The following is a 14,183-nucleotide window of genomic DNA, read 5'->3' on the forward strand; positions in this document are numbered from 1 at the left end:
AGGAGAGGACGACTGGAAGTAGACTGGGTTCTACTCCCGCCAAGTGCAAAGCTTCTATAGCTCTCCGTGAGAAAGAAGATTGGGGCTTTGCGTCAGTGCAGCGCAAGGTGCCCTTCGCTTGACATTTTCTTGATAATAGGAGTTTGATAAATCATTGGGGTCTTGGGATTCTGATTTTTAAAGGGACACCGCGCCGGGCGAAGACGCGCGACGACGACGAGGGCGTGTGCGTGCGTTAGTGCCACGCACAAGCCATGTGCGTGCGTAGTATACAGGACTGTGACTCTTTCACGCGTGACCAATACAACCACAACCATCTCCAGGGGTGTGTGTGTAGGGATACACATGCAAAGCAAGCAGCGTTTTTGGCAAGGATTTCCAGGCATATTTTAAGGGGGTGGGGGGGCAGGGGGGTGCTGTTATGCAGCACCCGAGGTTCACAGAAATCATGGCTATGTAGCCTAGATATGGCCTTTGAGAGTGGAATGTGGTTGTTGGGTTCAGTGGTACATGAAGCCATAAAAATACATATTACAATATTATGATTTGCTGAATCTCCTTTGTGTACAGATGGACTGTACACTGCACATGTATAGTCTGCACTCGACCCCCAGGATATTTTGACAAGGTTCAGGACATCGACTTCGACTTTATAGGACAGGAGACAGCGATGGGAGTCTGTCTCCGTTGACATGCAATGAAGTAAATCCTCTTAAAAAATATATGTCAAAATTCCCGAGTGTCAATTTAATTCTAAAATAGTTCGGTTTGTTTTTAATATAGGCCCTTGCCTTATAAAAACGAACGCTAGTATCCCCATTATAACTGCATGCCTTTGTAAGTCTGCAGAAAGTTGAACTGTTAAAAAAGTTTCTAAAAATGGCCTATGGGCTATATATAGCTTGTAGTGGAAATAATGAATGTACGCACACATGCCCAAGGCTCTATAGTCTATACAGTGCGTGCATCCCTCGCCTCGTGCGTCACCATCACCCGTCCCATAGGCGCATTGATCAAGGTAAAACAAAGGGGTAGGCGAGGTCTGGGCGAGGCTACTCATTTGTTCAAAGTCTTATACGCGAGTAGGTGGAGGAGACTTCTTCTTTTTTTTTTAAACACATGGGCGGTGAGGAACTGGTCTGCTGTCTCTTATCCTATATGAGAAAGCGTTGGGACATAAATAATATATAGATATACCAACCATATATACCACAGGCCTATAGGCCTGGCTATATCCTGCACGCAGTGACTCGCCATTCCTGTATTCAATTGTGTGTGTGTGTGTGTGTGTGTGTGTGTGTGTACACGCACAGGTTCCACAGGCTGAGTGCACGGGGCCCGCATCACTTCGTATGCACGGTGCGCTCCGCCCGCAGCTTGTAAATCTCCGCCCGTTCCAGATAACGGTCCTCATGCGGGTGTATTAGCTCGGCCGCTTTGGGTTTAATTACATTGTCAACAGAGAATAATTGTAATTGATTTCTGCTCCTCTTCCCTTCTTGTCCGCCGGAACACATTCCTCCTCCTCGCAGCAGAGAGGAGGAAAACACGGCACTATAGTGTGAGACCAAGAAGGAACAAAATAGTTGGCCAAATATGGCTTTATAGGCGAACATATATTAATATTGTATATAATGGATGGTCTTCGATTTCTAATTTTTTTTTTACGGATTTCATTCACATATCTTGAAGAAGCACACACTACTTACTCACACTACACAGTCCGTTTGGCATAATGGCATCTCAGTTTAGCTTATCACTACAGAATGTCAAATGATTTAAATTGAATTTGACCGGGTCTAATTCACTCTGGGATGTTCTGTTTGACGGCGAAGCCCACTCACTCACTCAGACCCGGTTCAGTCTGGCGAGCCTCCTTGACCCGAGATAATAGGCCATGTGATGATCACATGCTCGTTAATGACGAGGCCATATAATTAATTGACCTCTCCTGCTCGGGCTGTGATAAGATCCCATGCTTGGAAAGCAGTGATTCAGCTGCACGAGGTCAACCAGGGGCCCAGATGTCGCGTTATTACACCCATAATATACCGGGTTCCGCACCTGGACTGCGCTTATATGTATAGGCCTGCAAGATAGAGACGGCTGTGGCTTGATTAGGATAAATAAAACTGTCTATCATTTTATCATTATAGCAAATTATTATTATTGGGTTGCAAAAAAATCTTTATTAGTGTATGCTATACAGAAGGTGAGTAGGTTGTTCACGCCATGGCTTTTATTAACGAAAAGTAGCCTAATAATAGAAAATCAAAACGATACAAAAATAAAAAATAAAATGTAGACCGGTTTGTTTAAAATAAACAATATATCAGATAGCCAGTCATTGCAGGTTTACACATATTTTCTATAGACTGACTTCTATGGATCCGAGGGTGAATATAGGCCTACTTTATCAGTTGGATTTTAGGAAATTACACTATGTATGCTTGTCAAGATCAGAAACTATGATTTTAAAGGAACCTCCATATTGTTTCAAAGCTATATAGAGCATTATGGCTATCTGATAGTCAAAGGTGGGCTAGACTGAATATTTGTTACACCATTGGCTAAACTATATAATCAATAGCATCACAATGTCCAGAAACTACACAGTAAATATGCAGGTTCAATTTGGCTGACCTATATAGTCACCTATAGTGCTGGAAATGATCATTTTGAGGTTAAGTTTGGACTAGGAAATTGGCAAAAGTAATTGCAACATTTCGCATTTCTGTGCAGAAACTGCAGAATTGGAACCATTGCTTTTAAGAAAATAGGTTTCCAATTTATAGTCAATGTAATAGAAAATTATATATATTATACATATAATTATATATATATAATTATATGACATGTCTAATTGTCTATAAATACGTACCCATACCATTATTAGACTATATATAGGAGATCAGATCATTAAGTAACCAGCTGCAACAATGCAGACATTCAATCACAAACGAGACATTATTCCCATTCCCTTCTCTCCAAGTTTAGGATTCATCTTCTGTGGGAAAATATAATTTAATTGTAAGCAGGGTGCAAAGAGGTTTTAGTTGTAGTACAGGAAATCTATGGAAAATACAAGATCAACCTCTAACTAATTGCAAAAAAAACGAACTCAGCTGATTTTGTATCTTCAATATATCCTGAATAACAGAAAAAAAGTTGCCTGTAATTGTCTGAGGGGAAAGTGTTGAAAATAGCCTGTACAGTATGGCCACCATTGACATCCTATTATAAGGCAATATTTTCTAAATGTCCTTATGCTTTAAGTAGCATGTGATGCTGAATCCATTAGTTTTGCATAAAAACACTCATTGGGCTAAATTTGGCCATAGCAACTTGCCCAATTGTGCTGACATCATCACATTTTCATTAAGTGTGCCTGGTTTGCCTGGTGGGTGGTGATGGGTGGTGATCCACCTGAAATGAAGCCGCACCCACAGCTGTAGTTGTATGATAAAGGGGGAGGGGTTAGGGGAGGGGCTGATAATGTGATGTCACTATATTACTGTTTTTTTCATTGGCACGTTTGACTGTCAAGGGTTCAGCCTCCAGGAAGAAACCCTAAATACAAAGTTAATACACCATTGCACATAAAAACGACTCCAGGGTGTCTAATGAAGTATACTGTCACCTCATAGACACATAAAAAACTGGAAAAATACAAAAATTGTGGCACTCCCTCTTTAACAATGAGCATTGCAGGAAAATTACAGACAGTTTATTATCTACTTATCACTCAATATGCAGCCTATAGATGTCATTTATATCATATCTTAACAAAAAATATTTTTACAATTTGGTACACAGAAAAAGGGGAATACAAAATCACAAACAAAATCATTTGGCATAACAAGAGATTCTTTATTACGACACAAACCTACAAAGTGATGCAAATCATTACATGATGTCAAGAATCAGAGTGATTAGCGACACCGTTTATCAGTGTCACACGTCCTGGAAGTACATGAATTGGTCAGGATGAAAACACGTCACACTAAAAAAAGAGTGTTTCATTACACCATGCAGCCACTAGGACGTCCTCTGGTTTCTGCCCCCATGCATTTCCTACTTGGATGTACAGCCGTCTTGTTCAGCCGTCATAACTGATTTAACCCATTTAGGCCCGACGTCGACATTTTAAAAATGTCTTCTAAATTCTGACAGTTTTCTGAAAGATGTTTCTGTATCAGTGGTGCTCAATATTTCATGTCAAGAACCCCAAAAATGATCTGTAATTGGCCACCGACACCCATCTGAAAATACGTTGTTCCAGGAACCCCTCAGAAGCGAAGATTTGAGTTAAAAACGTTCGCTCTGAAAGAATATATATTCAAAGATTTGTGCCGTATTTTCACGATTTTTCAAAAATAGCAGACCTACAAGCTCTTAGCGCGGCACTCGGTGACGCGCTATGAGCTTGTAGATTTGCTATTTTTCAATAGCTAAAGTATAACAATGCTTGAAACGCCAAAAGGGGTTCCCGCCCAAAATGGGTTAAGGCCGACTTATTTTCCCCCCAATGGGAAGAACCACACTATACCGACCATGCTTCTTCCAGTTCATAAAGAAAGGTGATTGGTCATCAGCAGCCATGTGACAGGCAATGTCACTGCAGGCTATAAGTCTGCTTTCTGTCCTTCAGGTCAAAGGTCACGAGTAGGGCGCGAGGATCTTTCTTGTTCTTACGCACCGAGATTTTCCCCCGAAGCTCGTCACCTACAGGTGAAGGAGAAAGTCAAATTAATATATTACAATTAAAACAGCATTCAATCCAGTTACACAATGCACCGTATGTCCCATGCAGGGTGGAAAGGTTTTTATGAATGCATTACCGTAAATTGCAGCCCTCACCAACTGACACATGAATCAAGTTAAAAAGAAAAGATTTATGATATCCAGCAACTTCCTCAAGGATGCTCCGATGAATATAATCACATGTATGTGATGCGTGTCTGTATAATAGCACAAACTGCTTCACTGTATAGTAAGTGAGGATCTGTGCGTGTGTTCACATGTGTTCTCAGGAGGACATTTCTGCAAATGACAACCCTATACTTAAACATTATTATTTATTGATTCAATTTGTTCTTGCTTAACAGTTCAACAGAATTGCCATGTCGTTACCATGTCCAAAGAATCTCAGATAAACAACGAATAACTCAGCAGCTGCAGTTTCTTTTTACTTTGGCATTTTCTTTTTAACATTCAGTTACATTTTGACCATTTTGACCTGAGATCAGATTCTAAAAATGTCTTCTACATCCAGTTTTGTGAGAAAGCTATGTTTCTATGTCAGTCGTTCTTCGATTTTTCAAAAATAGCAGACCTACAAGCTCGTAGCGCGCCACTCGGTGGCGCGCTACGAGCTTGTAGATCTGCTATTTTTCAATAGCTAAAGCATAACATAAAATGGGTTAAAAAGAATAATCACAAAACAGAAAACCCGTAGACTCAGAATGGAGGGCACATTGGGGACAAAACTATACTTCCAGGGGAAAAAAAAGGAATTGCTTATATAATGATCTCCTTCCTGTTTCCCACAGCAATATGGCCGTGCTGAGCTCATGCTTTTGCAGCGGTCGGTGCACAGCCTGTGGCAGAGTGAGCCGAGACGTTGTGGAGCAGAAATGATGACATGTGAGGAGAGACTGGAGAGGCAACGTGTTTTAACCCATTTACGCCCGACGTCAAAATAAAAAAAAACGTTCGCTCTGAAAGAATATTCAAAGATTTGTGCCGCATTTTTACGATTTTTCAAAAATAGCAGACCTACAAGCTCGTAGCGCGCCACTCGTGGCGCGCCATGAGCTTGTAGATCTGCTATTTTTCAATAGCTAAAGTATAACATAATGCTTAGTTAAAACACCAAAAGGGGTTCCCGCCCAGAATGTGTGTTGTGTGTTTTTAGACCTGAGGACGATTCTACAAAACGTCTTATAATTCCTGACAGTTTTCAGAAAAACCCATGTTTCTGTCGGTGGTTCTCAAACATTTTCATCTCAAGGACCCCCAAAAATATATGTAATTGGCCGCCGACCCCCATCAGAAAATATGTTGTTCCAGGGACCCCCCAGAAGCAAAGATTTGAGGTTAAAACGTTCGTGATTTTTCAAAAATAGCATATCTACAAGCTTGTAGATCTGCTATTTTTCAATATCTAAAGTATAACACAATGCTTAAAACACCAAAAGGGGTTCCCGCCCAGAATGACTTAAAGCACAAGACTGCATGTATGTATACGTGCCCACCGCCGCACACTCGTACCCTTGTATAGGGCCCTTTCTGTGTGTGTGTGTGTGTGTGTGTGTGTGCGTGCGTGAACGACACGTACTGCATGTAAGCCGGGGATATACACACCAACCCGTCCAGATGCGCTGTGGGAAAATGGTAGCGTGTTCTGTTCACGGTATGATTATATACGCTGATCACCAGCGTACTGGAGGCTGGGTGGAGATGTTGATGATTACGATGCATAATCACTTTGATTAACTTCACGTTTGACTGGGGGGTAAATTAATGTTTACCCAATCGGCAAACAAGCCTTCTCTCTCTGACACCTCCCACTCACCCACCCACCCCTCCTCCTCTCCCCTCCCCTCCCCTCCACCGTGCGTTCCTCTGCTGCTGCTGTAGGTTATCAGAGGACGGGGGGGAGGGGGGGTGGGGGGGACGGGCTGACAAAATGCTGACGGTGGCACAGCTCCTGCACCCCCACGATCAGCGACGCGTCCGCCATCGCTGCCTGTCACTTCTTGTCCGTTACCATGCCGACGGAAGTCTCCGGGACTGTGCATGCCACCGGCGCTGCACTCCGGGGCTGTCACTCCGTCACAGAGAAGCCAAACTACTACTGCTGCTGCTACTGACGCATGGACGCATGGACGTGAGGCGTGAGCAGCATACTGTATGTGCATCGCAAAAGCCTGTGTTTGAGTGTAACCAATGAACCAGCAGTGTAAAATGTGTAATTCCAGTGATGTAGTCGTTACGCACCGAACCCCACCAAAAAAATTAAAAAAAAAAAACCTTCACGAGCGCGAGCGGAGGGTCCGTGCACTGACAGTGAGAACGGCTGCATTCATTAACATGGAGTGGAAGAAAAGCAGCATCCATCCATGCGTTTATATGCTTGCACGCCAGGTGGGTTCCATGTGTTATAGGCTGCCGACCAGGGTGGGTTCCATGTGTTATAGGCTGCCGACCAGGGCTGCTCATGGTGGGTTCCATGTGTTATAGGCTGCCGACCAGGGCTGCTCATGGTGGGTTCCATGTGTTATAGGCTGCCGACCAGGGCTGCTCATGGAAGCCAAAGCTCATTCCTGTGCTAAAGGCTCCACCATCCATGTGTTATAGGCTGCCGACCAGGGCTGCTCATGGAAGGTGGGTTCCATGTGTTATGGGCTGCCGACCAGGGCTGCTCATGGAAGGTGGGTTCCATGTGTTATAGGCTGCCGACCAGGGCTGCTCATGGAAGGTGGGTTCCATGTGTTATAGGCTGCCGACCAGGGCTGCTCATGGAAGGTGGGTTCCATGTGTTATAGGCTGCCGACCAGGGCTGCTCATGGTGGGTTCCATGTGTTATAGGCTGCCGACCAGGGCTGCTCATGGAAGGTGGGTTCCATGTGTTATAGGCTGCCGACCAGGGCTGCTCATGGTGGGTTCCATGTGTTATAGGCTGCCGACCAGGGCTGCTCAGGGTGGGTTCCATGTGTTATAGGCTGCCGACCAGGGCTGCTCATGGAAGGTGGGTTCCATGTGTTATAGGCTGCCGACCAGGGCTGCTCATGGTGGGTTCCATGTGTTATAGGCTGCCGACCAGGGCTGCTCATGGAAGGTGGGTTCCATGTGTTATAGGCTGCCGACCAGGGCTGCTCATGATGGGTTCCATGTGTTATAGGCTGCCGACCAGGGCTGCTCATGATGGGTTCCATGTGTTATAGGCTGCCGACCAGGGCTGCTCAGGGTGGGTTCCATGTGTTATAGGCTGCCGACCAGGGCTGCTCATGGAAGCCAAAGCTCATTCCTGTGCTAAAGGCTCCACCAGCCATGTGTCTCTACAGGCTGTGCTGTAAAGCAGTGAGCCGGGACAACGCAGTGAGCCGGGACAACACAGAGAGAGCGGGATATCTAGAAAATTAACCCTCACAGCCAGCCAGGGCAGGGTAGCTTTTAACCCATTTTGGACTGAAGTCGATAAAAAAAAAGGCTTCTAAATCCTAACATTTTTCTGAAAAACACATGTTTTTGTGTCAGTGGGGCTCAACCTTTTTCATGTCAAGGACCCCCAGAATGATCTCTATTGGGCCGCGGACCCCCATCTCAAAATATGTAGTTCCAGGGACCCCCCAGAAGCCAATATTTTAGTTAAAAATATTCGCTCTGAAATATATATTCAAAGATTTGCACCACATTTTCACGACTTTTCAAAAATAGCAGACCTATAAGCTCGTAGCGTGGCGCGCTATGAGCTTGTAGATCTGCTATTTTTCAATAGCTAAAGTAGAACAGAATGCTTTAAAACACCAAAAGGGGTTCCCGCCCAAAATGGGTTAATTATAGCCAGGCAGGTAACGGGAGGCTCTATATAAGGGAGGTTGGCAGGCAGGGATTCAATGGAGAGAGATTCCTCACAAGGTTTGGCGCAGATGCTGCAGCGTCCTTTTCACTCACAGGCCAAGGTGGGTAATGCATCAGTAGGCAGCACATACTGCACGTCAACACACACTCTGCAGTGTTATTTGAACTCTAAAAGGAGGCTCAACATTTTCTTTTTGAAGCTCAACTGAGAAAATACAGTGAAAACATGAAAATAGTGCTTTACAAATAAATAATATGGTCTTTAGACATTGCCCTTGCTGGGTCCAAGTTTGATCCAGGCCATGCAACTCGGACAGGGTTTGATGTCACACGCCGAATGCCAATCAGAGCTTTAAAAACATGCATTAGTCAACGAGGAAGACATTGAGGGACGTTAAGGGATACAAAGTGAGCACTTCTCAGTCCCCCACACATGTGTGTCATTGAGGTAATCTCTCAAGACAGATTGTTGTTGTTGTTATTAGGAATAAACACATAAGCACCCAGGAGTTAGTGGACTAAAAAAACAAAACAAAGGAGGAAATTGTACATTTATTGAACAGAAACCGTTTTCTACGGATTGTATTTGAACCACACCAGGGGAAATGGGCAAAGGGACTTCAATGCTCAGTTGGGGTTCTATTTCTGTCCATGGCACTTCACAGTCCAATTTACTGTAACAACACTTCTTTCCTTTCATAGAAAAGGGTGAGAGGGATTAGAAACTATACTCTGCTTTCTCCTGAACTCCACAGCAAGTTCACAGCTGACTACACTACGACTCCCCCTAGTGACTCTCAGTCTGGAGCTGAGGGCAGTGAAGGGAGCCAGGGGGGTGGACTGCCCTCAGAATCAAACTTGGAAAAAGGCTGGACAAGGCTGGACAAGGCCAAAGGAGCACATGCTTGACCGATAATAGCCTTTTGAAACAATCCCTCCAAAAGCAATGAATGAGTAAGAGATCAAAGACTTTTGCTCCAACAAAACAAACAGTTGAACCAGATGGAGAGTCAACCTGCCACCTTTAACAGAAAATAAATGCACAGACCATGTTGAGAACTACTTCCCATCTATTCACGCAGGAGGATTAAATAAGCTGTATGCTAATAACAGCTAACAAGTGGCATTCTACAGTAACTAGAAAGTAGGAATGCTAGCAGGTAAAGTAAAAATCAGACCTGTCTGAACTGAGCCGTGCAACTACACTTGTTATAGTTACTGTGTGTGTGTGTGCGTGTGTCCCAATTAGGAGGTTCACACGGCCACACCGACCAACAGTGCCACCCCAGGTCACCCAGCGGTACTGCCATACTCAAACGGACGGACATATATACATAGGGATGGACGGACAGACACACATAGCTGTTATAGTTGGAGCACCGCTCAAAAAACGAAACAAATTCAAAGAAACACATTTTGATTTCAAATAGCCAAGCTGGTCTAAGGCTAGGTTTAATGCCACCACTACAGCAGGACCATTGCAGACAGTCAGTTCACACACCCCCTCCCCCATGGTAGGGGAAGTATAAACCGGCCAATCAGGGAGCAGGAACGAAGAGCTAACCATGTGTGGAAATGAGTATAGGGGAACGGGGAGCTGGTCTTTCACTACGACGTCGTTCATCAACATGCCACTGTCATTAGCCACCTACAGTCCCAGAGAAAACACCCAATCTCAGCCCATTATCACTGCTCGCCTGCTTTGTCAGCGAAATTACACTAGTGATAGACAGCTTGTTACGTCTGAGTAATTTAACTTGTTGTCAATAATTGGTCATGCCTGTAGATGGTCTGCGTTTCTATTCCTATAGGCTGAAATGGATGCCTTGCGATTCCTACGGAGGCCCTTCTCTGTTCTCAGTAACAACCAAAGAGCAAGCGGTATACCCTAACACACCCAGAGAAACGGTGGCGTCTGCTTACATTCTGATTTACCAAAGACCAAAGTCACAAGCAACCAACAGTGAGTAAAGGGGTCATTAATATGGTCGACGGTAATCCCGCACCGTAAATAAAGTACTAATTTAAACTGATCCAGAGCACTAATTTAAACTCTTGAGAGCGATGAAGAAAAAGCAGCTCTGTTGAAATCCGGAATCTGACCGTACCCGGAAAATGGGGGAGTGGGGGGTTTACAGTTTACCTCCGACCATCTCCCCCCCCCCCCCCCCCCCCCTCACTCTGTGTGCCTCAGTTCTTCCTCTGTGAAGGGAGGGTTGATGGGACTGTATATTCTGAGCACCTGCCTGCAGACACAAAGCCAGCTCAGTGGGTTGAATTACAGCCTATAGCACATTTCAGCCTCAGCCTCTGGGACTCCACATCGCCCCATCGTTCTCGACACTTCAAGGACCTTCTGAGATCGAAAGACAGAGGTATGGGAGGCTAAAAGTGAGTGAATGTAGATAAGAACTGGTGGGGAGGGGAGGGGGGGGGGGAGATCAGTATACCGACTGAAAATAAGCTGCAAGAGACTGAGAGGAAGACTTACAGTATACAGCACGATTCAGGGAGAGAGAGATAGAAAAGACAGCTGTGAGTGGAGCAGGAAACACAAGATCAATGGAATCCCTGGAATACCTGTACGCCCATGTACTCTATGGGCTGTTCTGGATGGTGGCCATGCAGCGCAGGGTACACGGTCATGTACTCTATGTGCTGTTCTGGATGGTGGCCATGCAGCGCAGGGTACACAGTCATGTACTCTATGTGCTGTTCTGGATGGTGGCCATGCAGCGCAGGGTACACAGTCATGTACTCTATGTGCTGTTCTGGATGGTGGCCATGCAGCGCAGGGTACACAGTCATGTACTCTATGTGCTGTTCTGGATGGTGGCCATGCAGCGCAGGGTACACGGTCATGTACTCTATGTGCTGTTCTGGATGGTGGCCATGCAGCGCAGGGTACACGGTCATGTACTCTATGGGCTGTTCTGGATGGTGGCCATGCAGCGCAGGGTACACAGTCATGTACTCTATGTGCTGTTCTGGATGGTGGCCATGCAGCGCAGGGTACACAGTCATGTACTCTATGTGCTGTTCTGGATGGTGGCCATGCAGCGCAGGGTACACAGTCATGTACTCTATGTGCTGTTCTGGATGGTGGCCATGCAGCGCAGGGTACACAGTCATGTACTCTATGTGCTGTTCTGGATGGTGGCCATGCAGCGCAGGGTACACAGTCATGTACTCTATGTGCTGTTCTGGATGGTGGCCATGCAGCGCAGGGTACACGGTCATGCTCTCTCCGCCCGGAGGATCATGCGGGTTTCTTGCACAAAACATGACCTCCTTTCTTAAACAATCATGGAGTAAGTAGCCGTCAGTGGAGACAAAACAAACGAAGGTATAGGAGTCCTTAAAGCTCCTCTCTATATGTGCCCCCTTCTTCTATATGTGCACTACACAAACACTTCCGAGCGTGACCAATGGCACAGTGTTTAATTTATGAAGCTGCCGCTCAGAATGTGTTTGAAGAGATGTTTTGTTTGTTGCCTGCTGTGTTGTGTTTCTCTCTCTCTCTCTCTCTCTCCTACGCTGATGCCTCCCATAGAATCCTACTCATCTCAGAGTTAATTACTGCACTCGTACAAACACATCAAAGAGGCTTCTGTTCCGGCGACAATAAATCAATGTGGACAGACTCGATATTGGAACAAACCACTGACTCGTGCAGCACACCTTGGCTACAGTAGGATACAGTGGAAGGTGTTTCTCAATCAAGGACGTGTTAAAGGAGGTGGAGAAGGTTGACATGAGGATGTTGATTAGTTTTGCCACCATTCAGGTGACTTTGAAACATTTGTTGACTCCGATGCTTTGGTGACAATTTCACAGAACGAAACAAAAAAGGTTGTGAGGGTGATTGTGTTTGTCCTCTAGACAACATTACAGTACAGTGGACTTGACTACTTGGCCACATCACGTGTGTCGGATCCCAAATTGAGGAAATACATGACAAAAGTCTTACTGAACACATGCAGTCGGGCCAGCATTATTGCGAACACAGTGATTGCGAACGCAGAGATTGCGAACGCAGAGATTGCGAACGCACAGAGCACTAACTATGAGACCTAGCAGAACATGTCTGTGTGTCTGTCTGTCTGTGTGTGTGTGTGTCACGCTGTAACACCACCCGCCCGCCACCAGAGGGCGCAGCTGTATCACACACAAAACACACACACACACACAATAAACTTAACTTAAAAAAAATCTTTAAAAAAACTCTTAAAGAAAAAAGAAAGAAAAAAAAGAACAAAAAAAAACCCCTTCAAAAAGTACGTAATTTATTCTAATTGTTGTCATTGCTGCGTTCGCTTCCCGCGTTTAGGCCAATTACTTCAGAAGCCTGGCCTTGGGACACACCACCTATCCAACATCTGGCTACAATCCAGTCACCAGCAAGTGCCACGCAACAGGAAATGTTCACCTGTCCATTGTATGTTGCATGCGACCCAGTCGGCAGCATCATAGATATGAAACAAATAGATTTGGCTGCTGCAGTTCGTTGGAGCGATGTGTGTTGACGGGAAGGCACTGGTACGCCGGGAAGAGCGGACGGCACACTACGTCACGCTGCCACTCAAGTGACTACTGGCCAATCACAGCGCATCTTTTCCGGGACTTATCAGACCCGTACATGCGCTCTGTGCAAGGGGGCAGGCAGACTTTCCAACGTTGAAGCTCTGGGTCCTAGTGGTAGGAGGAGGGACTACAGGCGGACCCGTGGATTCATGACCGGGAAACCCCGTGCAGCTGGGCTTTAACGTTGAGCGCTCGGTTGCCCTACGTCACTCAGGACCTCAAAGTTGAGGTCCTGGGAGGGACTTCCGGCAGTCTTCCGGGTGCTTCAAAACGCCACTGAGCAACTTCCACTGACATGAATAGCTGGGGGGGCGGAGCTTCGCGCCAGTTCAGTCTCTATTATATATATACTCTATGGCTCTGTGACGCACACTCATGCTTCCATGCTCATGCTCAGGCTTCGCAAGGAATCTGGGGAATGTTTTGCCCTCCCTTGAGCACATACGCTCCAGAGCCGAAAGGGGCGTCTACCTTTATATGTCTATGGGCAGCATGCCACACTCAACCAATAACAACCCAGTTGAGAGCACCTGCTGCCCCTCATGCCCACCTGGATAGCTCGACGCCACTCCGTGGGCGGTGTGTGCCACCCAGGTGAATAGCTCAGTATGAATGATCATTTCGCTTGTTGTCGTTGTTGTGGTGTTTTTTTTTGTACACTTCTTGTGACAACGTGGCGTGTTATTTGTGTTACACTCTCTTACAGTGTAGCTTTCATATAACCCAGAATCTCAGGTACACAAATTAAATGAATAACTAGAAAGGTGCCCTCCTCGGGAGAGCAGATCCCCGCCTGGCCGGGTTGCCTACCCAGGCCGTCGTGGGGTGGAGCTGTCAGGAGGACACGAGGAGGCTGCGGTGGAGTTTGTACCATACAGTAATGGCCATTCACAATCATGAACTAAATAGCTATGATGACTAAAACTAAGACTAAATATACTGACAATTTTGTCAACAAATAAAAACTAGACTAAAATGTTAGGAAGGGACTATAGTGGACAAGAGATCCAGGA

General features: G+C 45.6%; 2 protein-coding genes across 2 annotated transcripts in view; both read right to left on the minus strand.

The window, feature by feature from the left end:
* The window catches only part of slc6a5 (solute carrier family 6 member 5), a gene marked incomplete at both ends in the record, with an annotated part of 27,390 nt that extends 24,500 nt beyond the window's left edge, over window positions 1–2,890 (minus strand). Inside the window, one exon of the mRNA XM_079496419.1 lies at window positions 2,882–2,890. Coding sequence (XP_079352545.1) covers window positions 2,882–2,890 — 9 coding nt within the window. The remainder of the gene's footprint in view (window positions 1–2,881) is intronic.
* A 941-nt stretch (window positions 2,891–3,831) lies between these two features.
* The window catches only part of prmt3 (protein arginine methyltransferase 3), a 119,085-nt gene continuing 108,733 nt past the window's right edge, over window positions 3,832–14,183 (minus strand). The window contains exon 15 of the mRNA XM_079496420.1: window positions 3,832–4,725. Within this exon, the coding sequence (XP_079352546.1) occupies window positions 4,616–4,725 (110 nt within the window). The 3' untranslated portion in view covers window positions 3,832–4,615. The remainder of the gene's footprint in view (window positions 4,726–14,183) is intronic.

This window comes from Electrona antarctica, assembly GCF_951216825.1.
Source record: "Electrona antarctica genome assembly, chromosome: 3".
In the NCBI taxonomy this organism is placed as follows: Eukaryota; Metazoa; Chordata; class Actinopteri; order Myctophiformes; family Myctophidae; genus Electrona; species Electrona antarctica.